The sequence below is a fragment of the Phalacrocorax aristotelis genome, chromosome 19 (genome assembly GCF_949628215.1).
Source record: "Phalacrocorax aristotelis chromosome 19, bGulAri2.1, whole genome shotgun sequence".
Classification (NCBI taxonomy): Eukaryota; Metazoa; Chordata; class Aves; order Suliformes; family Phalacrocoracidae; genus Phalacrocorax; species Phalacrocorax aristotelis.
Window position 1 is genome coordinate 1,936,587 of NC_134294.1, and position 27,042 is coordinate 1,963,628.

The window sequence follows — 27,042 nt, forward strand, 5'->3', positions numbered from 1 at the left end:
TCCCAATAGCTGAGCTAGTAATACCATAAAACCACTTGAGAACAGTATTTTAACCCCCTGACCCATCCTTCCCTGGCAGCTCACTCCCCTTTTTCTCCTTTTTTTTGAACTTTTCCAGCCTACCTGACGGTCAGCATCGAGCCGCTGCCTCCCGTGGTGGTGGGAGATGCCGTCACCCTGAAATGCAACTTCAAGACAGATGGGAAGATGCGGGAGATCGTCTGGTACCGGGTAAGCGGCGCCGGTGCCTCTTCCCTGCCCTTGGGGTCGGGGACATGAAGCCACCCAGCTGCTTTGCTCCTGTACAACAGAAGGTCAAGGCTGGATGGTGGAGAGAAAGGCAGACGGCGCTCTCGCTGATGGGAATATCGATTCAGCGAAGCAGGCAGGCAGGCTGGCCTTTGAAAACCTGGCAGGGGGAGAGACGTAAAACTGCTTTGCAATCATCCTGAGGGCTCCGTGAGGCTTTCTGCAGGTGTTTTGTTATGTTTTCCATGTGGGTTTGGCGTTGGCAGGCTCGGTTTGGTGCTGGGGGCTTTGCACCGAGGGTTGGTGCCGGATGAGGTTTGGGAGGTGGGGGCTTGGATCAGCACCACTGTGCAAAGAGGATTTTCATGTCGGGTGTAGATTATGCAAAAAAGAGGGTGGTTTTCGTGCTGTGGAGAAAATTATGCAAAATTGAGGGTGTTCAGGGCTTGGGGAGCCTCCCCCAAAAACCTTTTCCCTTCCCGTCCCTGTCCTCAGGATACCCAGGGATGTGGGATGCTGATCTGGAGCAAAACAAGATTTATAGCATCTGATTTTATTTGGGGAGGTGGCATTTGGAGGCCATAGCTTTCCCCGCCACCAGCACCGAGCCTGGATCCAGCCTCAGGTATAACGGTCCAGAGCAGTATTTTTGGCTTTCTCCGGGGAATCTCAGGATAAGCTGCCAAACACAAATAAAACCCCCACAGCGGTTTGATCAGAGAAAACTTAGAAGTATTCCAGGACAGGAAAAACTCTGCTCTTTGCATGCACGTTTGCTCGCAGAGGAGGTGGAGAAAGAGCTAACTGGGCTGGTGGCGTCAGGTGAAGCGCCCACCCTTCGCCAGAGGGTAGTTTTTCTTGATTTTACTATCTTGTTTCTGCTCCCCGGACAAGGGGGATCTCTGCCTTAGAGCTCTTCTTTGCATCCAGGCAGGTTTATAAATAGGAAAAGGTGCTTTCTGGACTGACGTATGTTCAGGTGCTGGAGTGTGGTGCGTGCACAGGAGTATTTCCATTGAGTCTTGGCTGCTGCTTGCTATAAATATGTGCATTTAAGTGTGCAGGGGATGCAAGCAGACAAATATCAAAAGATAAACCAAAAAACTGTCCTGAACCCTAAATTACAGCTTGCAATTGGCTTTGTCTCCCCCTTATTTTGGGGAAGAGGCTTTTTGCATGGTGCTCCTTCTGCTGGCGCTGCCGTCTCCACCGGGTTTTTCCTTCCCTTTTCCACTCAGTAATATTGGATTAACCCACTTTCTCGTGAGCTGGGGCTGGATTTGCATAATCCCCCCCTGCACGGAGGGACGCTGGAGCCCTCTGCAAGAGGATGACGCGCCGGGGCGGCCGAGCAAATTACACTCTGAGAAACCACAGAGACAGTGGGAGGGGAAAAAAATAACCCAGCTTTTATTTTTATCACTGCAAATCCCCCTTTCTTCCAAGTTTTTTACCCCCCCCGCCCTTTCCCTTTTTCTCCTTTCCCAGGGAGCTTCCTACATTCAGAAAGTTGGGTTTTTCATAGGGCATCTCGAGATCTCCCAAATTCCCTCCTGATTTTAGGGGGGTTTGCCCCTTTTGTCCCGCCAGCTTGTTTCGCTCATGGCTGTTTGCAGCCGCCAAACGCCCAGTCGCATCTCCCCTGCACGGGAGGTGACCGGTGGTCCCGGGCAAGCCAGGATGGAGATGCTGGGGCCGTGCAGTTACGCTTATACCATTCGTAAATCACCCTGACGGCATCTTTGTGCGTGGCTCCGGAGCAGTGGAGCGGGTGGTTGTTGGGACTTGCTGGGGCTCCAGTTTCCCTTGGTTTATTTTATAGGGAGCAGAGCGAGCTCATTGAGTTTAAGGATGCAGAACTGCTCCGGGGTGCAGGTCGAGTTGCAGCGGGGTGGGGAAGGCAAAAGAAGGGGAGTGTGGCAGCAAACTCTGCAGCAGTTTGGTGTAGGGCATAGGGAGGGTGTGTAACCCACCAGGGTGCATGCGTAACCTATGGGGTGGGTGCATGACCCTTCAGGAACATGCATGAATAACCCATGGGGTGCGTGCAAGACTTATCCGGAGCGTGCGTAACCTGTTGGGGTGCAGGGTGGGTGCAAAACCCATGGGGTTTGTGCATAACCCATGGGGTGCTTGTGCAACTCGTCGGGAGCGTGCATAACCCGTTGGGGTGTGTGTACGCCAAGGCTGAAGGCTGCGAGGCATAAAGGGGCTTCTTAGCACGGGTGAGGCAGGTGAAAACCCCACCGAGAAGCACCGCGCTGCAAACCAGCACCCCCCAGAGCCCCTCTCCAGCTCCCGGGGAGCCCCATGGCTGAGGGACAGCGAGCAGGGGTGGCAGCAAGAAGCAATGTTTTTCTGCTGTCAGAAAACCCCTCAGCACGAGCCGCTGCTCCAGGTCGCTTGAAATGTAGAAGACTCGAGGAGATCTGGGATGAGCAAAGGGGCTTTTTCACGGCGTAAACAGGAACATATACCATCTGCAGAGGTGTTAATTAACATCCAACTTCCCCCTCTGCAGCAAATTCATCTCCAGAAGGTGTGATTTGCCCAAGAATATGTGCAAACATGGGTCCAAACCCCTTGCACGTTAGGCGAGTGCCCAAAACCCCTTGCAGGAGACGAGCGTGGTGGCATCCTTGCAAACGAGCTTGTAATGAGTCCGGGAAGACACAGAGCTGTCAAGCTGTTAGCTGGCTCCCATCACAGGCGTCTCGGGGGTCGCGCTTGAGACCTGATTAGTATGGTCACTGCCACGCCGCAGCAAGGGATGGGGAGCGAGAAAATTACTTTTTGCAGCAGTGCAGAGCTCTTAAAAAAAATAATACAGAAGCAGGAGAGGGAGGGAAAATCCTCTGAGTCTCTGTGCTGGCTCTGTACACACATCTGGCAGCGGCAGGGGAAGCAGCAGCCGGCAGCAGCCAGGCTGTACACACAGCCGGGGGCTCGGATGAGATGATGGTAATTGCAGAAAAGTGTTTTGCAGATTTTTGGTGGCAGGCGAGGGCCGGGCATGATTCCCCGGTGGAGAGCAGTGCTCCCACGCTCGCCGTCCCTCTGCCTGGCGGGGAGCAGGGGCTTGGCCTGGGGATGTAGAGCAGCGAGCACCGGCGATGGAGGGGAGCCCTCGGTTCCAGCGGGAGTTGCTCTGCCTCGGTTAATTAGAGTTTGGTGCTCAGTCTAATTAGCAAGGAGAATAGCTCAGAGTCAGGACTGGCATTGCTCTCCGTAGCACCCATTGTATACGGACATTGCTCTCGATAGCACCCATGGTGCACAGGCATTGCTCTCCGTAGCACCCGTGGTGCACAGGCATTGCTCTCTAGCACCCATGGTGCACAGGCATTGCTCTCCATAGCACCCATGGTGCACAGGCATTGCTCTCCGTAGCACCCGTGGTGCACAGGCATTGCTCTCTAGCACCCGTGGTGCACAGGCATTGCTCTCCGTAGCACCCATGGTGCACAGGCATTGCTCTCTAGCACCCGTGGTGCACAGGCATTGCTCTCTAGCACCCATGCATGAGCGCTTCTCTCCATAGCACCCATTAACGAGCCCTTTGCAGGTGAGGGGACGTACACTGTGACCCCTGTGGGTCCCCCTCATCCCATCCGCAAGCTGCTCTCCCCCCCCTTCATGCAACAGCCCTTGTTTCTAAGCCGGCATCGGTGCGTGGGGATCGCGAAGCGTTTGGCTCCCATGAGGGGATTGCCGGGCTGGTCCCTGCCCGGCAAATGCCCCGGAGCTCCAAACCCCGCGGCCGTGGCAAGCGGGGGCTGATGCATTACAGATGTTGGCGGCGCCACTCGGCGCCTCCTGATCGATGGTGACAAAGCGCAGTCCCCGCGGGGGCTCCCTCTGCCACTGCGCATTAGGAGAAATGAGATGTTACAGCCCTGGCCGGCGGCTCCCGCCGTGGCTCCGAGCGGGAAATGTTGCTGGTGACAGTGATAAAGTTGCTGCTCGCAGCAGCACTGGCTCCAGGGGAGGGGGAAGACGGGGTGGAGGAGCCAAGCGAAGGGCACCCGATGTGCTGAGCCTGTTGCAAGCCCTTGATATGGCAGGCGACGCTGCTGGGAAAGCCCGGAGCAAAACTAAAAGGCTTTAAAAATTTGGGGATGGTGTTTTGGGGATGCGTGGGAGGAGCCAGGCTGCACCGGGATGCTGCTTTTTACCTCTCGCTCCTGGAAAGCATCTCCCACCTCGCCTCTTCCAGCAGCAGGAAGTCACAGCCCCCTCCAAATTTTCAAGCTAACCCAATTCATGGCGGGTTGTGCCTCCAGTTTACAGACCTGCTCCCCTTTAGGGAAAAACTCTCGAGTTTTAGAGCTGCGGAGAAATACTCTAAAATCTGAGCAAAGCCACTGATGGAGAGATCTCGGGCCAGTAACTGCAAGAGGCCTGACTCGTGCCATTCATCTACAGGCTGGCTGGGTCTCCTCTGTGCCTCGGAGATGATAATTTAAATGTCAGCATGGGGAACTCTCTTAATTCCTCATGCTCAGGCGGGGAGAGAAGGTCACAAGCATCAGCACAGTTTATTGAGCTCTCTATTACTGCTGGGCGAGGGCACTGCTCCGGCTCGGGGAGGCAGCGGGGAGCCCGGGCTGCACCTCCCAGAATTGCACGACCCTCTTGTGATATTGATGTGACTGTACGTGTGGTTTAGCGATGCTGGAGAGTGGGTACCAGCATGGCTGCTGCCCTTTGGGGGATGGAGGTGGGTCACGGTGCTCACTCTGGGATCAAACCATGCGGGTTTGGGCAAAGAAATCAACTACTCCATACTTTTTTGAAGCCAGTTTTGATGCTGGTGGTGTTTTGGGTGGCTCTGAGCAAGGTAGGACGAGTGGTCCAGGAAGTTCAGGGCAGGAGGAGGGATTTCAGCTGGCTGAGCTAAATGCAGATGCCTGAGTGAGCTGGGGAGGGAGGCAGGGGAAAAAAGCTAAAAAGGGGGGGTTTCAGCATGACGCATTTCTCCCAGCGGCTGTGACATGGGATGCTGCAAACCCCGGTGCTACCCTCCGAGCACACTGAGCATCGCAGCCACCCTCTTACAACCCCTTTAGGGCATTTTCCCTCTTGCCATAGCAAGCGCTTGTTGCATTTGCTTGAGGAAAGGGTGTAAATTCAGCCCGAGGATGAGGATGCTTGAAGGAGTCTGGACCAGAGCCCAGCAATGCCCCGTGCCCCAGGGTGCTACGGAGGACCCCTGTCCTTCTGCAACCCACTTTGTCCTCCAGAATCCCTCCCCCGCATCCCTCGGTCCCCCATCCATCACCCCTGGATGCTTATCTAACCCACCGAGCATCCCGGCGAGAGGCTCTGGCAATATTAATGGTGCCGGCGTATTTTGCGAACAGCAAACTGCCGGGTCGCCGGCGAGGTGAGAGCGACGGGGGGAGAGGCAGGAGGGGGCTGCCTCTGCGACAGCGAGAACGAGCAGGAGGTTAATGTCTCCCTGCACAGTGGCAATTGCCGGGTTTTTGTCAGGAATAAGATTTTTACTGGGGTTTATAAATAATGCAGCAGGCAGCCTCAGGCTGCCTGGGCTCGGCTCTGGTGCCTTAAATGTGCTTTTTCCTCTCCCCGCACCCCTTTTCCTCCCGCTCCTCGGTGTGGGCACGTAGTTCGGGGCAATTGCCATCAGATACTGCTGAATTATCATTGGGTTTTTTTCCCCAGCAAGAAGCGTTGGGCTTGCCGCTCCTGCAGCCCCGTGCATTCACCAACAATTTTACGTGTAGCTCCTCTCCAAAAAACTTGACCCCAGGGCACAGATAAAAGGCTGAAAGTAGGTCTAATCCCTGGAGAGAGGCTATTTTCTATGCGCCTTTTCATGGGAGACTATTAACTGTCTGTAATCCCCTGAGGACGCGACTGGGCTGCGGCATCTTCCCTTGCTGGGCATCCTCGAGGGGCTGCGAGGGGTCCGGGGCGAGTGGTGGCACAAGCGATGCTTCGAGCTGCATTTTTCCACTCCCGTTCTTGGATCTACCTCGACGTTTTTCTGCCTTTGCCCACATCTGTCCAGATGTTCTGGGTAACCCGTGCCCGCAAACTCCTGGGCCGTGGGCATCACCGCCACCTCTCCCCATCCCCTGAGCATCCCTCTGTGCAGCCCCCGCTCTGTTGCACCCCCAAAATAACCCCTAGAAACCCCTTTGAGATGACACACAAAGAGCTTCTCGATCCGGGAGCAGCTCCAAGCTTTCTCCCCAAACCAACCCTAGGGCGTAAATAAAAGCCGGGAAAAATCAAACGTGTCCTTGAAAACTTCCCCTCGTTCCCAAGGCCGGAGATTTACAACTCCGATAATTCTTCTTGCAGTTCTTTATCCCGTCTCCGTGCCAGCGTGTATTTTCTTTGCAGTAAAAGCCTCAGCCTCGGCGAATAAATTTGAAGAGTTGGTTTTAGCGACAGCTTTTTTTCCCCCCCTTCCTTTTCGCCATAAAAAGGGGAAAAGAGAAAAATTGCGGTGAAAGTTGAGTTTTGCCCAAGTGGAGAGAGAAGTGCTGGGTGGGGAGAGTGGGGTGTCCTCCTGAGAGACGCTGGTTTTGGGGGGTTAATCCCCAAAATCCCCTTCTCCCATACCTGGCCTTTAAAAAAAAAGACTCTGCTAACCCTCTGATGGGTGGATCTGAGCTGTTCTAGCCCCAGAATGCCCATCTCCCACCCGCGGTGCTTTCCTCCACCTTTTCCTCCTTAACTTTATACTAAACCTTGCTCCTTGCAAGAGGGGGAGATAAATCTGAAGGCGTTGGGGGACACAGGGAAGAAATGAGTCCTCCTCAGTCCTAAAAAGAGCCTTTTTCCACTTAAAAATTACAACTCCGGCGAGCAGCAGGAGATAGGAGCTGGTGACGCAGTAACAGGCCAGAACCGCGCGGGTTTTGCTTTTAATCTCAGCAGGCTCCTAATAAATAAATAATAGTTATTGAATCTTAATAAAATATTAAATATACGCATGTTGAAAATAAATACATTAAAAAGAAAAGTGTTAAAAATAAAAATCTTTTAAAAAATTTAAAAAAAGCAGGTGCAAAGCTGCTCGTGCTTTTGCAAAAGTGACCGTGGGCAGCTCATAGAAATTTATTTTTTTGCAGGTCACTGATGGTGGCACCATCAAGCAGAAGATCTTCACCTTCGATGCCATGTTCTCCACCAATTTCTCACACATGGAAAATTATCGGAAGAGGGAGGATCTGGTTTACCAGTCCACCGTGCGGTAAGTCACCCCAAAATCACCTCCTTGGACGTGTCGGCTGCTTTTTAATACCTATTTTTAGGAATTTGTCCCCATTTCGGGGCAGTTGAGGATATTACGGCAGTACTCTGCCTGTCCTCTTTGGCTGTCGCTGGGGTTTCATTGCACTGCGAAGAAATTCTTGTCCCTTAATGTGCCGTCACCAAGTACCTGAGGTCTGTCCCTATGGCCCGGCTTGTCCCTTGGGAAAAGGTGGCATCGGCGGAGATTTCCAGGGGTGAAAATGGGCAGAGAAAAACAAGGCTTCAGAATAACTAACTAACCAACTATATATATATATATATATATATATATATATATATATATAAAACAGGCGGTGTGGAAGCTTGTCTTTGCTTTTCTTCCAAGTGCGAAATCACTTGCAGGAGTGTCAGCTTTATTACTAATTACACACTTGCTTTATTGCTGGTGTTATAAAAGCAAAACTGGAGCCTGAAAAAAATGTCAGGGGGAGACTTAATTCAAGGCAAAGAAAGGCTCAGGTGATGTATTTATTTTTCACATTTTTTTTTCCCTTTGTTTCTTTTTTAGATTAGAATTTGCTAATTGGATTCCAAAGCTCATTTTTCTCCAGCATGGGGTAATAAAAGTTCTGTATATGGTGGGGAAAATACAGTCATTTTCTCAAGGTGATGTGATGCTTTGCACCTGCAAACGTCCGTGTACAGGTTGGAAAGGGCTCGGCATGGCTCGTCCCATCAGATGCGCACGCGTGCAAGTGTGAAATTCTTTCTAGCTCTTTAGAGTTTGGACTTTTTGGGGTATTTTTGCTGTTTTTTCTGCTACATTAAGAGCTTTTTTTTTTATAAGCAAGAGCAATTGTTTTAGGTGTCTGCATGGGAATAAATGTGAATTTAGAGTGGAGAAAAATCAGGAAAGCAGGGCTGGAGAGGAGGTGATCAGGGAGGAGATGCTTAGGAGATGCTCAGAGGTTGCTCAGAGGTTGCTCAGGATGCTCAAGGGTTTCTCAGGAGGATGCACAGGGCTTGCTCAGGGGATGGTCAGCAGATGTTCAGGGGTTGCTCAGAGGATGCTCAGATGACGCTCAGGAAGGTCAGGAGATGCTCAGGGTGCTCAGGGGGTTGCTTAGGCCATGCTCAGGGGTTGCTCAAGCAGTGATGAGAGGCTGCTCAGGGCATGCTCAGAGGATGCTCAGGAAGATACTCGGGGGGTGTTCAGGAGGATGCTCAGGGGGTGCTCAGGAGGATCAGGGGTTGCTCAGAGGATGCTCAGGAAGATACTCAGGGGTGCTCAGGAAGATCAGAGGGTGCTCAGGAGGATGTTCAGGTGTGCTCAGGAAGATCAGGGGGTGCTTAGGAGGATGCTCAGGGGTGCTCAGGAGGATCGGGGGTGCTCAGGAAGATCAGGGGGTGCTTAGGAGGATGCTCAGGGGTGCTCAGGAGGATCGGGGGTGCTCAGGAAGATCAGGTGTGCTCAGGAAGATCAGGGGGTGCTTAGGAGGATGCTCAGGGGTGCTCAGGAGGATCAGGGGTGCTCAGGAAGATCAGGGGGTGCTTAGGAGGATGCTCAGGGGTGCTCAGGAGGATCAGGGGGTGCTCAGGGGGTGCTCAGAGGCTGCTCAGGCGATGATCAGAGGTTGCTCAGGGGGATGTTCAGGAGGTGCTCTGGGGCTGCTCCACTCCTTGAGTTCTGTTTTCCCATGTCGCACAGGCTCCGCTCAGCTGCTCCTCGGATGTTGTACAAATTTCTGACACGACTAATTATTGTTTAGAGAATGTTTTGGCGGCTTCACGAATGGATTACACATTCCCTAACTCGACAGCCTTGCTTTCCTGCCATAAACCCAGCAGTTTCCCTCGCCGCTGGGTTTGGCCAATGCTTTCCTCTAGCAGGTAGCACCAGGAAAATCAGGGAATTAAACCAGAATAAAAGATCCCCCTGTGCACAGCGTGAGCCATCCCAACCATGAGCATCCCTTGAGCAAGGGACAAGGACATCGCACCATCCTGGTGAGGCAAAGCAGATTGGGTTTTTTGGCTCAGAAACCGCCGTTTTTCTCCCTTTCACCACATATTGTAGAACTAATAGAATTTGTGAGCAGAAAATTTCGCCGCCCTAGGACCAAGCACTTAAAAGCATCAGTAACCGTCAGCACGGCGCCCGCAAATCATCCGTGGAGCTGGGGATGTTCGTGGTAAAAGTCTTTTCACGCGGTTGTTTTCAGAGGAAAACAGTGATATGCCTGGGGAGAAAGGAGATATTTCTTGGAGAATCTGAAAAGAGCTTGTTTTCTGAATCACTGGCTTGATGTTTTTTTGTGGGGGGGGGGGATTCCTGCCTTATTTTGGGCTCTGGTGAAGAAGAAGAGCAATATTGGGAAGGGTTTGGTGATGGGTCAGTCACTTTCCGGCTGTTTCCACTCTGGTTTTCTTTCCCTTTCATTATACCCTTCTGCATTTTCAGCTTTTTAAAATCTTTCTAATGGCACGGTCACGTCGGTGCCGTCCCACGGAGCGTTATCCCGGGCGGCGCGGCTCTTATCTGTGCAGCGCAGAGGGCTGCCGGGGCTGCCTCTTTTCATACTGGCTTTGAACGCCGCCTGCTCAGATCTGAAGAGAAAAGCCGGGAGATATCCAACCCTGGATTTTTTTCCCATCCTCTGATTAAAAATGCACCCTTGTCTAGTAAGGCACTGCTTTATGAATATCTATATTGTTTTTTCTTCATTTCCAGCATGCTTAGAGGGCACAAAGGACACGACGGGAAGTGTTTTGGCTTTGCAGGGCTGGTCTCCGCTCTCTGGTCCCTACCAATTGCGGAAGCCTCAGACTGACCCAGTTAGGAGCATTTTCTACCCAAATCCATGTACAAACCCAAAGGGCTTGTCCCTTGCAGCGAGGGGCAGCCGTCGGGATTGAGAGTGTCCCCAGCTTGGCGGGGACCGAAACCGCCGGCACTGCTCCCGCGTGCCGCTAACGAAGGGTGTGGATGATTTCCCATTCCGTGCATGGGTAATTAGAGGCTGCAACAGATGGCGGAGACTTAGATGAAAGCGTCGTGGCCGTTAAAAGGAGCTGCCAAGCAACTGTTCGCTTCGATGGGGGCTTGTTTGTGCCGGCAGGGGGCTCGCACAGTGAGGAGGCACGGGAAAACAGCCAGGGGCCTTCGGAAAGGATTCGGCAACCCAGCATTGTGTTTCCTCCCTGGCCGGGGAAGCCCCGTGAGGTACATGCCTGGGTTTAGCCAGAAAAGTGGGGTTTTTTAAGCTGGAGGTGTCTTACTGGTTGCTCCGCGTGGGAATTGCCCCCGTCCTTAATGCTGTGGTGGGATGTTGCTGGTGAGGTGGGATGATGCTGTGGGACGGTGAGTAGGGATGATGCTGTGGGACGGTGAGGCGGGATGATGCTGCTGGTGAGGAGGGATGATGCTGTGGGACAGTGAGGAGGGATGATGCTGCTGGTGAGGAGGGATGATGCTGTGGGACAGTGAGGAGGGATGATGCTGCTGGTGAGGAGGGATGATGCTGTGGGACAGTGAGGAGGGATGATGCTGCTGGTGAGGAGGGATGATGCTGTGGGACAGTGAGGAGGGATGATGCTGTGGGACAGTGAGGTGGGGTGATGCTGCTGGTGAGGAGGGATGATGCTGCTGGACAGTGAGGTGGGATGCTGCCGACTACGCAAGGTGGGGCGATGCTGCTGACCAACAGAGTGGCTTCTTTGCAGCCAGTGTGAGCTTTTCCACCTCCAGCAGCACTGATCCTTTTGCACATCTCTTCCTCTCCTGTTTTATATATATATAAAAAGAATCCAGACAATAGATCGATCGAAGCATGCTCTGGGTTTGCTTGGAGTTTGGGCTTTTGATGCTTTCTATCCGCCACGCTTTGCTACAGCCGTTACATCGCCCAAACGGTCTGTAACATCCAGTGCCGAGTCTTTAGCAGCAGCGTTTCGCAGGCGCTCGATGTCCATGCTTCGCGGGTTTTCGCTCTCGGCGGTGCCTTTACCTCCCATACGCTTCTCCTTTCAATAATGCAATTACTTACCCTCCCGAGGAGCTGTCAGTGCCAGTAAACTCCAGCTGCTAAACCGCATTACACAGCTCTCTCCTGCAGCCTGTGCAGTTATTAATAGTTTATCGATCCCCATCACCGGCAAAAAGCAACCCCATCCGACGCCTTGACATCCGGATGCCGACCGCCGCATCCCCCAGGAGAATGGGGTCGGGATGGAGGGGGGAGCAAGTGGTGAGCCCTGTCCTTCCTCCCCAGCCTCCCCGAGGTTCGCATTTCGGACAACGGTCCCTATGAGTGTCACGTGGGGATCTATGACCGAGCCACACGGGAGAAAGTGGTCCTGGCCTCCGGGAACGTATTCCTCAATGTGATGGGTGAGTGAAGTTCCTGGCTGGGTGGGACCGGAGGGGAAAGGGCCGTGGGATCTCTGGGTTGGGGGCACAACAGGGATTTGGCTCATTTTCCCATCCCCAGGGATGGGGACGAGGATGGGGATGGGATGGGACAAGGATGAGGATGGGCATGGGGATGGGCATGAGGATGGTGATGGGTGGGTGTCGAAGATGCCACGCTACCGCCCCGGCTCTCGGCAGCTCCTCCGACGTCCATCTCGGTGCTCGCTGCCGACACGCCGGCGCCCTTCAGCCGCTACCAGGCACAGAACTTCACCCTGGTGTGTGTGGTCTCCGGTGGCAAGCCCGCCCCGCTGGTGAGTCCCCAGGGGGTTTTATCTTTTGTATATATCTATGAAGCAAACATTAAAAATATATATATAAAAATATATGATACGTATGTGCTGCTTTTGGAGGCAAAATAAGGCAAATAGCTGCCTGCTACCCGAGTCTTGCCCTGCAGCATCTTTCCGTGGGGACCTGGGGAAGGAGCTCCACCCAAAGCTACCCAAGAGAATGGGATGCTGGGGATGTCCGGAGTGGTGGCTGTGCCCACCGCGCTCACCGTCCCTTTTGTCCCCATGCAGGTGTACTTCAAGCGGGACGGGGAGCCCATCGAGGCCACCCCGCTGCCGGAGCAGCCGGCCGGCGCCGGGAGCTGGGCACCCCGTAACCTCCTTCACCGTGACCTGGATGACACCAAGGTGCCGAAATCACTGGCGGCCGAAGGGGAGGTGGGAGGCGGGCGACCCCTGGCCACGGCAGACCCCCCGCGAGGGCTGGCGGCCGAGCGGGGTGCTGCCACCGAAACCATCCCTGAAACGGTGGTGAGCCGGGAATTCCCACGATGGGTGCACGTGGCGGAGCCCATCTACTATTTCCGCCACACGCACGCGCCCGTCAGCGATGGGACGGTGGAGGCGCGGGCCACCCTCACCTGGACCCTGAACCCCCAAATCGACAACGAGGCACTCTTCAGCTGCGAGGTGAAGCACCCGGCGCTCTCCATGCCCATGCAGTCCGAGGTGACGCTCGGTAAGCACGGCTGCCGCGGCTGGGTTGGGGGATTTCTTGGCTTTTTTTTTTTTTTTTTTTTTTTCCACTTTTTTTTCACTTTTTGCACTTTTGCTTTTCTTTTGGGGGTTTTCAGGCACCCGCGGGCCAAAGCGGGGTGTCAGGTAGGGGTGCGCGATCATAGGAGGCGTGATGCCAGACCTCTGCAAAAGTAGAGTTGAGGGCAGTGGGTTTTGGGGGGACCGTCAGGCAAGAGAAGGGGTTTGTTGTGTGTTGTAGAGGAGACAGAACGTGGGGGAGCTGTGTGGGGCAGGAGGGGCTCCAGGGAGCAGGAGGGCAAGGGCAGTTTTGGGGTGGGGGCAAGACAGGGTTGGGTGCTAGCAGCAGGGGTGCTTGGGGGGGGGTGTCCTGGGGTCTATGCTGTGCCGAGCCCCTCGTGTGTGGGGCTGCTGCCCCCCAGATCCTCATAGCCTCAGGGTGCCCCATAAAAGGGAGCAAGGCCAGGCCCTGCAGAGGGGGGTGCTGAGGGCTCCCCAGCAATGGGGGATGCTGTAGGGTGGGGTTTGCTGGATTGATATAGGGCTGGGGTTAGGAGGGGCTGTTGAACCAGGCAGTGGGGATTTGGGATGATGTGTGGGGCTGGTAAGGGGGGAATCGAGGTTACTGGGGTATCACAAGGCAGTGATGTCAGTGGCACGGGGTAATATGGGCACAACCCTAGATTTTTTGGGGGGGGGTGCTGTGCTGGGAGAAGGTCCCTCCATGAGAAAGGAGTGGTGTGTGCACATAGGGAGGAGGCATAGGACCAGGGTGGGGGGACAACAAGGGGCTGGGTTTGGGCGGAGCCAGGGTGCTGGGTGTAGGAATGAGCAGGGAGGGGGGTGTTAAAGGTGGGGGTGGGGGCTCTGTTGGGCGACCTGGTGTTTGGTGGGTCTTTGCCTTGACTGCCTGCAGGGTGGGTGAGGATGTTGGTAGCCCCTTAATGTTGCCTCCTATGGGGTGTAACTCTGGGAGGGGCTGGGAGGGAGGAGCTCCTCTGGACTGGGGTCATGTTGGGGCAGGGGGAGACACCTTCATCCCATAGTGGCATCACCTCCATTCATCTATACCCAGTCCCAGGAGACCCAAGGATATGATATGACCCATGTTGGCCACCACAACCCGACTCCATCCCAGAGAGGACTGCTGGTGAGGGGCCAGGTTGGGCCCTGCATAGGGTCAGCCTGCGGGGCTGATGAGGCCCCAGCTGTGATAGGGTGGTGGGATTGAGGCCAGGGCTGCTCCGTTGGCTCCCAGGATGCCCGGGACCCTAGAAAAGCAGAAGCTCCTCAGGTCACCATGGGAGCTGGTGAACAGAGTGGGGCCCCTCACTTTTGCCCCACCTTGGCTGGTCAACTAGCCCCCAGGTAAAGCTGGGACTTCCCTCCCTTCTCCTGCTTCCCCATTAGAATAGTCTGAGCTCTCCACCAGCATTTCCCCAGCTTCGGGGCACCCTCATGGTTAGGCTGCTCCAGGCTTCCTCCCCTCGAGCTGGGTAGAGAAGACTGGGCTTTGCTCCTGGCCAGGCTGGGCACTTGGCTCGCTGCATCAGCAACGATACACCATATCCTGGAGAGCCTCTTTGTCTTTCCACCTGTCTCTGTCATGGGCTTCAGAGTGCACAAGCCTCTCACTGCTGGTGCTCCTTCTCTTTTCCTTCAGCTCATCAACCACCTCGATTAGTGGGAGGTTGGTGGCAATGAGGAGGCCAATGGAAGGCTAGCAGTCAACAAGGAAGGCAGCAGCTCTCTTGCTAATAGATGGCCCTCCATTATCTGTTCCTCCCCATTGACCATTAAAGCTCCCTCCCAGCGTACAACCAGCCAAAAATTAACCTAAAAGTCCTGCATTTTCACACCTTCTGCAGCTTAGGTGTTCACTCTGGGGCACCCTGCGAGGCCAAGACATTGGTGGGTTGTCGCTTCATCCTCAGTGGTTCCAAAACCTTTAATGGCAAAGCTCACCCCACGCTGCCCCCCGCAAATCCACGGCCCTCCGCATCCCCTAAGATGCCTCCAGCCTATGCACCTCACTGGGCGCCCCACCACCACCATCCGCACCCAGGTTTTTGGCACCATCACAGCAGATTCCCCCATTAACTCTCTCCCTATATATAAATAGTATATATATACACTATATACGCTCTCAATAAACATCACATTGAAACCAAGACAAACCACTTGCTTTGGTACAGAAAGCTGTCCTTTGGTACAGCCCATAGCATGGAGGATTCACCTGTAGCCCGTCATCCCTGCTCCAACACCGGAGGGCCAGATCTTTCATGGCTATTGCAGTCCAGGTGCACACCTGTGGTCTCCGGAGTGTGTCCGTGTGGAGCATCCTGGGGCGTGGATGCCCTTCCCGAGGGCAAGTGTCCACCACCACAGACTGATGTGCTTTCTGGCAGCTCTTTGTCATGCTGGGATGATGTCAATGCTCAGCCTGCCCCATCCACGGCAGCGCTTGATTCTACAAAGGATGAGACACCCACTTTCGGCAAAGCACACCCTCCCTCCTGCCCGTTTTCCCTTCAAGACTGCAAAAGGCTCCTTCCATGCAAAGCCCAGGCAGCTCCTGGGGCTGTCCCAGCCCACCCACGGCCGAGGAGGGACATGCATGCACCTCGACCCACCTGGGAGCAGAGAGCAGACTCGGCGTGCTGTCACCCCACAGGGCTGGCTGCATCACTGCCTCCCCCTCGACGCACCAGGCAAGGGCACCCCAAGTCTGGTGTAGCAGAAGGGTTTCCCTTCTCTTTACAGGGCTGTCCTTGGCATTTTGTGCCAGCAAGGCTTTGTGGCCGTCTCCCATGCTAACAGCACTTGTGCTTGACTCACTGAGGCCACCTTGGCCTGGGGATGCTTTTCCGAGGTGCCCATCTCCCTGGCTTCAAACCAACCTGACCCCTCTTGACCCGTTTCTGAGCAGACAGGGGCTTGATTAGGAAGTATGCCCTTCACCATCAATGCATCCCATTACAGTTGTCTATCAATCTCGCAGTTTTCCTGTTCATCTGCCTGTGGGGTCCTTGCCTACCTGTCTATCAATCATTTGGATGTCTGTCAGCCTGTCCATCAATCACGCAACCATCAGTTCCCCCTGGCTGGCACATACCGTGCCACCCTCTCGCCATGATCATTCATCAAACCATTAACCCCAGCCAAGGGCACCCACTGGCACCGGGAACCCCTCGCTCGGCTGATGTCCCTTCTCGTCCCTTTGCAGTTGCTCCCAAAGGCCCGAAGATCACGATGACCCCGACGAGAGCCCGTGTCGGAGACACCGTGCGGATCTTGGTGCAGGGCTTCCAGGTCAGCATCCCCATCCTTCCCCACTGCCGTGGGGTGATGCTGTGCCAACGGACAACCTTGTGTCCACATCAGCACCTTCTGGGGTCGGCTTGGTGCACCTTGGGTTGCATCACGGTCCCTACATTGGTGCACCTCTGGGCGTTCCGGCTGTACCCTGTCCTTGCTCCAGGCGTGAGGCAGGGCTTACTCACCCCCTACACCCATCTCACAGCCCCCCCATCTCCCCACAGAACGAAGTCTTCCCTGAGCCTCTCTTCACCTGGACGCGGGTGGGGAGCCGGCTCCTTGACGGCAGCGCCGAACACGATGGCAAGGAGCTGGTGCTGGAGCGTGTGCCGGCCGAGCTGAATGGCTCCATGTACCGCTGCACTGCCCAGAACCCCCTGGGCTCCACCGACACCCACACCCGGCTCATCGTTTTTGGTATGGCAGCACCGTGGGGGTCACCCCTCCCTCCACGAATCCTCAGTCATTTCCCCCCCCCCCAGTAAAACTGTCTCTCTGCTATTTCTTTCTCATTAGAAAACCCAAATATTCCCAGAGGAACAGAGGACTCCAACGGTAAGTGGTGGTGGGACTGGTATTTAGACCCAAAACCCCCCAGGGCAGGAAGGACCATGCAGAGGGCATCCCTGCAAGCCCTTGCCCACCTCTCCTTCCCTCACCCCAAGCCCATGCCCTTGGCAGCGGGGATGTTCTTGCAGCAAAAGGGGCCCTGTGGATGCTCCCCGCAGCATCCCTGACCTGCTCCCCCCCACCCTGCCCCACACGAGCGCCATAGCAAGTATAGGAGGGGGATCCACCCCAAAAAAAGGGTGGTGACCCCATCCTGCTTTGAACCCAAGCGACGAGACGCGGCTCCCTAAACCCCCCATCCCCTTCCTTCTCCCGCCAGGTTCACTTACTGGCCACTGCGGCTTCAGACTAGTTTTGGCGCTCACCCTAACAGTGATCCTGGAGCTAACGTGAAGCTTCGCCTGCCTCTTCCTCCTCCTCCTCTTCTTCCTCTGTATGGCTCCACCCGGCATCCACACCTCCGTCAATCAGTTCTCTCGCTCTCTTCTTTTTTTTTTTCTATACTATTTACGGTCTCAGTCTCTTTCTGTCTGTGTCTTGGCTTCCTCAGACAATTTAATTAAAAGGAAAAGGAAAAATCTCCCCTGGTAGAAGGCTGTGCTTAACGTTTTGCCTTGTTCTGGGGTACCCAGAACCATTTTGGGGTACCCAGAGGGTTTGCAAGGTCTTGGGGGGGGGGGTGTCTATTATGCAAAGGCCAGATTTCCCGTGGAAAAATCCATTTACACTATTCCCACTGCACTGAGCTGCTCCAGGTCTCACGTCCCTGGGGTAGGGACTGCATGTGTCCCTAGAATGAGGGACACTGGGGACGAGTCCTACACATGGATGGTGGTGCTGGGAGCCCGAAAGCTGCGGATCACTGGCCTTATACCCCTGCACCTTGGTTGGGGCAAATCAGCTTTACTGGAAGACGGGAGCTGTGCGCAACACTTGTCCTGGGCTGGACAGTCAATCTCTAGTGACAGGCGGCTCCCGACCCAAAATGTCAGCGCTCACACATGAGCGGGCAGCATGCGTCCCGTCGGGCAGTGCCGGCACGGAGGCACCAGCCCAGTTTAAAGCTCTGCGCCCACGTTTGGTCCATGTCACCCTCGCCATCCCTCTTGGCTAATTGTCACCATGGAAACAGATAACAGTGCAGCATGGCCAAATCCTGGCCATTCCTACAGTACCCTGTGCTGCCGGGCACATCCCAGTATGGTGTTAATCCTGCTGCAGGATGGCTCTTTGCAACGAGCAAGTGGGTTTGCCCCAGTCCTGCCCAGCGCTGGGGGATGTCAGCAGTTTGCCTGGCTGCTTTCCCTCCCCGCAGTGCCCCGAGAGCATCCCGCCCCAGGACAGGATCCCTGGGGAGCAGATGTTGGGGGAGAGGAGCCTGAGGACGGGGTGCTCCCCTGCCTTTTCCTCTGGGAACTCTTAATCCTAGAGGATTAGCCAGCAACCATGCAGCGCTTCATCTTTCCAAAGCCCCATACGAGTGCTAAGCATTATTATTACTGTTATGATTAATTATTATTAAGCAGATTCAGTCCCTACCATGCTCCATTGCCAACCTCACTGCGAGCGATTTCCCAGCCTCAAAGGAGCCGAAGAAGCACGCATCGGCTCAGGAGTTTCTTCCCATACGCAATAATTTGGGCTGGCAGCAATGCGGACACAGACTGGGGCTGCCGGGGATGTAGGAGGATCAGCAGCTCCACTTTCATCCCAAAGCAACAGCATCTGAGCATCCCGAGCCCATTGGACCAGCTGCCTGAACTCCCATCGTGCTCCCTCACCAGCCAGTTTCCCTGCTCCAGCCCCATTGCACCTCCTTGAATGAGAAGGGTACCTTCATGTTTTAGGAGAACCTTTATTTTTTTAGGGAAATCTGTGTGACTTACTTTACCCCTATGCTGCTAAGCAGGCAGGAGAGCCCCCCACCACAACACAGTTGCTTCTCACCCTCCTCACTGGATTGGAGATGCTCCAGGGGCCCTCATCCCAACGTGATTAAACAACCATTAGGCCTTCTCGCTTCAAAAAATGGGGATTTACAGATGCCCAAACCTCCATTTAAATGCAAATGTGGTGGTTTTAGCCTGGAACCATGGAAATGAGGAGCATTAGAGAAGCAGTGCCACCATCAACCTGCTCTGCTTGGTGCCATCTCAAGAGCAGCGTGACCTCCCCATCTAGCAGCTGGGAGAGGACTGGTGCGCTCGGAGGCCCCGCATCCCAAATCCACCCCTCTGTGTGCAGGCAGGCTGCTTAGCTCTCCCACGGTGATGGCTCAGGCTATAGGATGGGACCTTCTCAGCACCAGCACAGCCAAAGAGACGACCGAGGGGACCCGGGAGTCTCCTCGTTTTGGGCAGAGATGCTGCCTCCTTTCCCTAAGAGCCCCCAAGGCAAGGGCCGCAGAGCGCTGCCACCCCACTGAGGCAGCGAGCCAAAGAAAACCTCCCATGTGGTGCTGGACCCAGCCTTCACCTCCTGCCCCTGTCATCCTTCACCCGCCACCTACCAGCCCTGCCTCCCCATCCCTATCCACCGTCCTGCAGGTAATTACAAAGGACATCAATTAAATGCCTGGCTCCCCCCTACTACACACCCTGTTGTTTGAGGCCCTGGCAGTGAATAATGCAGGAGGCTGGAGGGGGAAAGAGCTGCTCAGGGTGTTTCATTATTGATGAGAGATGACAGATCCGCGTCTGACAACCTGCCTAAGAGATATGATTAGCTTGTAAAAAATTAATCGCGCTTCTTAGGGATGACGTGAGCTGAAAACCCCAAGGAGCAGTGTTATCGATGTTCCCTAATTTCAGGGGACTTTGAAAAGGTTTTAGCAAAATTTGGAGGGGGCAATTACATTCAATTAGAGTCACAAGTGCTGAGACGTCATGGCTGCATCCCCTGCTCCCTTACACTGCTGCTCATACTCGTCACCGCAAGACACGGATAAATATGCATGTTTGCATGGGGAGCCTCCTTCCCAACTTCATCCCCCACAGCTCGAGCTCGGCAGGCGGGCTCTGGTTCCCCCCCCATCCTGCCATTTGTGAAGGCAACAGCACCCAGAGCACGCTGCCGGCCAAAAATGCCCTTGCCTCTCCTTGCGCTCCTTGTTTCACCATCCCAAGGTCCATAAAAACCCACGGGCGATGAGGATAACAGCTCTCATCCCGGCAATAACGCCGGCCGGGCTTCTGCAGCCCAGCCCTGCATGGCTCAGTGAGGTGGCACATCCGAGCCCGCAGCCCTTTGGGATATCAGGGTGGGGATACAAAAAACCAGGGGTGCTCTGCCCGATGGGGCTGGGAATGCCGGTGGGAGTGATGGTGGGCTTTGCTTGGCGCTTCCCCTGACTCCCCACCTCATTACCAGGCACAGTTGCTGCTGTGGCCGGGTTCACAGGGCCACCAAGCGCATGCTTAATTCACACTTCCCAGCTCACGAACGCAAGGATCTTGCAGAGCTACCTACAGCGAGAGATGAAGATCCCAGGGTCATGGCCACTCATGGGTGGCCAGACCCTTTGCCAATTAGCCAAGCCCTGAAACACATGCCCAGCCTCAATGCATGGCCCCGTTACCCCAACTCCAGCCTCAGCTTCGGGTCTGGAGGCAAGAGGAATACACCTTCCCTGTGGTTTTGGCCAGACCAAGACCCCCAGTGACGGACTTCGGGTCCCCATGCCAAATAGGATGGAGGGGAGCAGCTGGGTATGTTTTGGCTGGTGGTGTTTTGGTCTCTGGCTCAAGACGCAACCGAGCAGAATGCAATAACCCAGCTCTTAATCTAAATATCCTCATTCCCCCAGCCTCTTTACTGCTGCATTTCCTCACGCTGCACCCATACGAGGTGACAACTTCCCAAACATCCTCCTAAAAGCCGCTGGTGGGCTGTCCCCATTCACAGCAGGGATGTGCTCAGGGGTCCCCAGCTGCCAAGCCAGCACAAGGAATTTACCCCTCCCCGCTTCTTTGCCATCATCTTTATATATATATACACACACTTACATATATATAAACTATTACGCTATTTAGCACGTGGTCCTACACCTAATGAGCACCCATGGCAAGTCTAGTGGCAGGTATACAATGACTCTACCCCCTTCAGCACCACCGAAGGTCCCCGTGTGAAGCCATCCAGCGAAAAGCAGCATCTCAGCACTTGCAGATGCTGGTGATGGTGGGGAACACGGCCCGGGGAGGTTCAGATGCTCCCCCTCATCGCAAAAGGCAGCTCCCGAGCTCGTGCAACGGCTGGTGAAGATCAGCTGCCGCACAGGAGGTGGTTTGGGGGGCTGTGGATGCTGGGCGTGAGCTTACGAGCACCCACCAACTGTTAAAGACCCATGGCGAGACTTCATCCCACCACACCGACCCATGCAGTCAGGACCCATCGCACCCACATTTCATACAAGGAGTTGTTTTAGCAGCCCCTCGGCTCATTTCTCTGGCAAATCCCACCGGATCAGGACCAAGCGAGCGGGGAGCGAGTCCCTGCATACACACAGGAGCAGCCACCCACCCCCACCCACAATTTGGCTGTTTCTTTGCCGCCTTGTAGGGCCTCATTTCTTTATGCATCTCTCAGCGTGCGAGATGTTCCCCTCGGGGAAAAGGAAATTAATTTTATCCCTTTGAATTCAGCTCGCTTAGCACAGTTGTGGAGGGATGCCAGTCCCCAGGCCCCCGCCTCTGCTCCCCGCCGCGGTCCAGGCGTGGGGACCCAGCTGCCTCAGGGTCGATGGGGACAACAATTCCCCTAAATCTTTGAAATTCAGATCAGAACCAGACACATCACCAACATCTTTCCAGGGGGAGAAAGAAGAAAGCGTGACACTGTCTGGCATCCTCTGTGCCTCAGTTTCCCCGCAGCGACTCCAGTCCCTGCGGACATCCCACACGCAGCAGCACATCACTTCAAGACCAACGCCTCACATCTCTCCCATCCCTTCCCATCCCCAAATCCTTCCCAGTCCCAGCGCTTCTCATTTTTCTTAGTTCATCCCTCTCCCCATGCATATGGATGCAGGTCTCTGAACATGGTAGCCACCAGCTGCAGGTTCACTCCTGCCTTTATTTGCTCTTCAGTGGGGGATATTTTCCCCCCTCCCAAAGCCCCCAGTGCCTCTTTCTCCAGCTCTTAATTCCCCTGCCATTTCCAGGCTGGCCTCAAAGAGACCCCGGCAGCTTTCGGGCTATTCGCCATCACCCTTCATTAGCCAGCGTGCTGCAAATGAAGGCCACCGAATTAGTCACCCGCGTCTGCCGGAGCAGCTGGTCGGTGTCGGGCCAAAGGTCTGCCTGGCTCCGGGCTGCTTCTCCCTTCCTTCCCCACGCCCGCACCCAGGCATGAGGGACCTTTCCAGGTGAAACAACTTATTTTTCCCTTCCATTGCGTGATCCCTTTTAACTAGCAAAAGAAACGGGGAGGCAGCACCACCGGGCTGCTCGGAGGAGATACTTTTCCTCCCTTTGTGCTTCCTTTTGCTTTTCTCTGAGCCTCTCTGTTTACCGGGCTAATAAAGCCGGCTCTGTGCTGCCAGCTCCGGGCTGCACCTTTTCCCTGGAGCCCAGCCCATACCAAACATGCAAAGCTTGCCCGGAAACCTCCTGCCAGCTTTGTCCGCTCAAAGTCACCTTGCCCCAAACCTTCAGCTCCTTGCTCCGGGCTCGCTCGGCAATCATTAATCGGCTTCTCCGCATTCCCGGCATGGAAATGCCCCAGCAGATAACCCTGCCCTGGCAGTCCGACATGCAGCTGGCTGGCAAGCTGGTCCTCTCCGCCGCCGCTCTGCTCCTCCTGACTTTGGCGTACAGGTTTTATAAGTCCCGCTCGCTTGCCGGGGGCAAAATCCCACCGGCCGGGGTGGGAGGAGAAGAGAGGGAAACCGCTGCCCGGGACGGGAGCGGGGACGGGGACGGGGACGGTGCGGCGGGGCTGCGACGGCGGAGGGTGCTCGGCCAGGAGGAGGCCGGGAGCGTCGGTGGCGATGCACGAGGGAGCGGCCGAGCGAGCGGCCCTGCGACGTGGGATCGAAGTCTGCCGAGGGGTGAGGAGGAGGAGGAGGAAGAAGGAGAGGAGATGGTTTCTCAACTAGGGCTGACTTGCAGGAGACCAGAGATGGCCAGGAGGGGAAGTGAGCTGGGAAGGGAGCCGGGAAGCAAGCTGGGACGTAAGTCAGGAAGCCATCCAGGAATTGAGCTGGGAAGCGATCCAGGAAGCAAGCCAGGAAGCCAGTTGGGAAGCAAGCCAGGAATCGAGCCAGGAAGTGACCCGGGAAGTGAGCCGGGAAGTGATTCAGGAAGTGAGTTGGGAAGTGATCCAGGAAGTAAGCCAGGAAGTCATTTAGGAAGCAAGACAGCAATTGAGCCAGAAAGCGATCCAGGAAGCAAGACAGGAAATAAGTCAGGAAGTGAGCCAAGGAGGCAGTCGGGAAGCAAGCCAGGAATCGAGCCAGGAAGGAACCTGGGAAGCAAGCTGGCAAGCAAGCCAGAAAATGAGACAGGAAACGAGCTGGGAAGAGAGCCAGGAAGTGATCCAGGAAGGCAGTTGGGAAGCAAGCCAGGAATTGAGCTGGGAAGTGATCCAGGAAGCAAGCTAGGAATTGAGCCAGGAAGTAAGTCAGGAAGCAACCCAGGAAGTGAGCCAGGAAGCCAGTCAGGAAGCAAGCTGGAAATTAAGCCAGGAAGAAAGCTGGCAGGCAAGCCAGAAAGTGAGACAGGAAACGAGCCAGGAAGTGAGCCAGGAAGTGAGCTAGGCAGTGAGCCAGGAAGTGAGCTAGGCAGTGAGCCAGGAAGCGAGCCAGGAAGTGAGCCAGGAAGTGAGCTAGGCAGTGAGCCAGGAAGCGAGCCAGGAAGTGAGCCAGGAAGTGAGCCAGGAAGCGAGCCAGGAAGCGAGCCAGGAAGCGAGATGAGCTCTTATGACCCTGGGGATGTGGCTGAAACACCGAGCAGCTGCAGGGAGGAGGGCACACTTGCCCCAAGCACTGGGCTTTCCCCCAGGATTGCTAACACCCAGGTGGCAGGTGACGGATGCACCCAAAGCACGGGGCAGGATTTGGCCAGCAGAGGCATGAATCAGGAGGCTGAGGGGCGCAGGAGGACGATCCAGACCCTCAGTGTCATCTCGGACCTGGGACTAACAATGATGGCGAGCAATGCAGGGTCAGACACCTCCTACTCTTTTTCCTCAGTTGCAAAGATCCAGGTTCAAGAGAACTACATTTCCGAGCAGCGGGGGAAGGACAGGGCCGGGCAGCCAGTCCCTGGCCTCAAAGGCAAAATCTATGACTACTGTGTCCAGTCCAGCTTCCAGTCGGTGTCAAAGAAGAGGTGTCTCCCCTACATCCCTCTAGGAACATCCCAGAGCCACAGCTTGGAGGAGGTCAATGAAGAGCTGCAGAACTTTGCAATCCAGGATCTGGCCCCGACTCCAGCAATGCAGGATCCCACCACCTCGTCCATAGTTTCACCACCTGCAGGGAGCTTGGAGATCTCCCCTGAGCCACCATCTCCTGGCCGCAAGGACAGCATCCTCCGTATTGCAGACAGCCCTGACCTCCAGCTGCCCATGGAGGGTTTTGGGGTCACAATGCCAGCTGGCACAGCACCTGCAAGCCCCCAGCCAAGGCTGGTGGCCAGCCCTGACCTCTTCCAAATGCCACCACCCACCCACCTGGACCTGGGGAACTGCTACGAGGTCCTCTGCATAGCCAAGGCGCAGAAGCTCAGCTACCTCCAGGACGCCGCCTACAAGGTGATGAGCGACAACTACCTGCAGGTGCTGAGGACAGCCTCCATCTATGGCCGCCTCAATGCCGGTGAGCGGGAACTCATCCTGCAACAGAGGATGAAGGGGAAGATGTACATGGCCGTGGCAGATGTCAATGTACAGGAGCCTGGCCTCCAAACCAGTCGCCTCTGCTACTACGACGACAGAAGGGACTGCTGGCATCACCTCTGCCACGTGCCGCCAGAGGTGGTCTCCCGGGGGTGCGCCATGTGCAGCATGTTCAATTACCTCTTTGTGGTGGCCGGCTGTGAGGGCGTGGGCCAGACGCTGAGACCCTCCAACCGTGTCTTCTGCTATGACCCCCTGACCAACATCTGGAGGGAGATCTGCCCCTTGAACCAAGCACGGCCACACTGCAAGCTTGTGGCCTTGGACGGCCACCTCTACGCCATCGGCGGTGAGTGCCTTTACACGGTGGAGCGCTACGACCCCCGGCAGGACCGATGGACCTTCACCGCACCCCTGCCCCATGACACCTTTGCTGTGGCCCACACGGCCACGGTGTGCGATGGGGAGATCTACGTGACGGGGGGCACCTTGCGCTACGTGCTGCTGTGTTACGCCACCCGCTCGGACAGCTGGCGGGTCAGCCCGGTCAGCGGCAGCAAGGACAGAACGGCCGAGATGGTAAGTGCCAACGGCTTCATCTACCGCTTTGATCTCCACCGCAGCACAGGCATTGGTGTCTACCGATGCGGAGCCAAGGCCAAGCTATGGTACCAGTGTGCTGCCTACGCCTTGCCCAACCTGCCCAGCTTCCAGTGCGCCGTGGTGGGCAGCCTGGTCCACTGTGTTGGCCGGCACTTCCACATATGCTTCTTGGCTGACCACATCTCACCACGCTTCAGGACCAAGGAGCTGCAGCCCTTCCCATCACCCCGCGGCAGCCTTCTCCCAGCTGTCCTGGTGCTGCCGGAGGGAGGGATGGCGCAAACGCAGGTTTGAAGGATCCATGCTGGGGTCTCGTGCCACAGTGCTTGTGGCTCAGATGTGACATGATGGTGAAAGCTGGTAGAAGAAGCCACCAGCTCACATTGGACCACGTAGCATGGGACCAACACTACCAGGGAAATGTTACCCACACCTGCCACCAAGCAGGCATCACACCAGTCCCCACAAGTAAGGTTGGAGACAAATTGCCCTTCGATGCTGCCAGTAAACCCAGCCTTGAAGACACAAGGAAGAGCAAAGGAGGAGCTGGGTGGACTTGTTTGCTTAGAGGTATTTAAACATAGGCATGCTTGCTCAGATGCAAATAAACCATGGCTCGCTGCAGGCTCCCAGCTGTGCACTGCCCAGTAAGTAGCTGCTTTACACACCAGGTGTTTAATATTGACCTGGACACGCAACACACAGGGGATTTTAGGGTGGAGGAACACAGCAGGGAGGTTTGATGCCTAACAATGTATCACCCAAAGATCAGCCCCACCCGCATCAAACCAACATTGAGCCTTCAGGCTTGACCACACACGACACCCAAGGGTTGGAGCCTGGGGGCCAGTGGGTACATTGCTCCTACCAGGGCCTTGTTATCTGTTACCTTATCCTCAGCACAGAAAAAAAAATATATATATTTATATGCACACAAAGTAAATAGGCACTATAGATTTATAGACAGCTGGTCTTAAATGAAATTAAAGCAAACATTTGGTAAAATTAACCATGGGCTACTGTTGTGCATCATTTCAAGCTGTAGCCAAGCCTAATGGGAACAAAGAGGCCGATGCATGTTTTACATCACTAATTACTGCACAAACAACATCTCTGAAGAGGCAACCAAAAGCAAAACAGGGCCCTGGATGCGAACAGCCAGTCTTTCATCCCTTTCCCTAGGTTTCACCGACCCCACTCTGCTGCCTCTGTGTCCTGCCAAAAGCCTACTTTGGGTAATTGCATTTTCTTCCCCTCTAGTTGTTAGAGAAATGGCTCGTCATCTGTCATCTGTCAGGCCCAGATGGACAAAAACAGCTCCCAGATGGACAAAACCCTCCTGTACCTGCCTCCTTGGTGGCAGCAGGTCATGAGCACATACTCATGGATGTGCTTGAAGTGCTTGGAGCCAAGAGATGGTGCTGGAGCAGCCCATGGTATCACCATTTAGGCCTTGCTGCTCATGGTGGCTTAGGAGAGCTTAGGTTAGTGTTCTTACAAAGTGCTCCCAAAAGTATTTGTTACTTCTCTCCGTCACTGCCTGGAGGCCTCGTGTTTCTGCCTTCAAGGGCTTCCTATGAAGGTCAGTGGCAACCATCCATGTTGGAAGACCTTGGGAAGCTGTGTTAATTAACCCTGCCACTGAGGCTTGCTCATTAGCTGTAGCACATTGCTTCTGCTGATGGAGGTGGGTGGCACATCCTCTCCTCGTGCTAAAAGCTGCCATGGTCCAGCCTCTTTCACCCGCCTTGGGGCCGCCTCTTCCCACCCCACCAA

At 55.2% G+C, this 27,042-nt stretch overlaps 2 protein-coding genes across 4 annotated transcripts in view; both read left to right on the forward strand.

Annotated features, from left to right (window-relative positions):
* Positions 1 to 17,410, forward strand: part of IGSF21 (immunoglobin superfamily member 21) — a 41,518-nt gene extending 24,108 nt beyond the window's left edge. The window contains exons 2-10 of the mRNA XM_075113878.1: positions 119 to 231; positions 7,356 to 7,477; positions 11,751 to 11,869; positions 12,089 to 12,204; positions 12,475 to 12,922; positions 16,166 to 16,251; positions 16,482 to 16,674; positions 16,774 to 16,812; positions 17,147 to 17,410. Of these exons, the coding sequence (XP_074969979.1) occupies positions 119 to 231; positions 7,356 to 7,477; positions 11,751 to 11,869; positions 12,089 to 12,204; positions 12,475 to 12,922; positions 16,166 to 16,251; positions 16,482 to 16,674; positions 16,774 to 16,812; positions 17,147 to 17,220 (1,310 nt within the window). The 3' untranslated portion in view covers positions 17,221 to 17,410. The remainder of the gene's footprint in view (positions 1 to 118; positions 232 to 7,355; positions 7,478 to 11,750; positions 11,870 to 12,088; positions 12,205 to 12,474; positions 12,923 to 16,165; positions 16,252 to 16,481; positions 16,675 to 16,773; positions 16,813 to 17,146) is intronic.
* Positions 17,411 to 22,416: 5,006 nt separating this feature from the next.
* Positions 22,417 to 26,275, forward strand: KLHDC7A (kelch domain containing 7A). Of its 3 annotated transcripts, none has more exons than XM_075113787.1 (2): positions 22,417 to 23,973; positions 24,179 to 26,275. In XM_075113787.1, exons 1-2 carry the CDS (start codon positions 22,534 to 22,536, stop codon positions 24,287 to 24,289), a joined length of 1,551 nt encoding a protein of 516 aa, XP_074969888.1. In that variant the 5' UTR covers positions 22,417 to 22,533; the 3' UTR covers positions 24,290 to 26,275. The 3 variants fall into 3 exon arrangements, with proteins under 3 accessions (XP_074969888.1, XP_074969887.1, XP_074969886.1); XM_075113786.1 differs by having other exon boundaries at positions 22,419 to 22,873; positions 24,017 to 26,275; XM_075113785.1 differs by having other exon boundaries at positions 22,420 to 26,275.
* Positions 26,276 to 27,042: the final 767 nt, after the last annotated feature.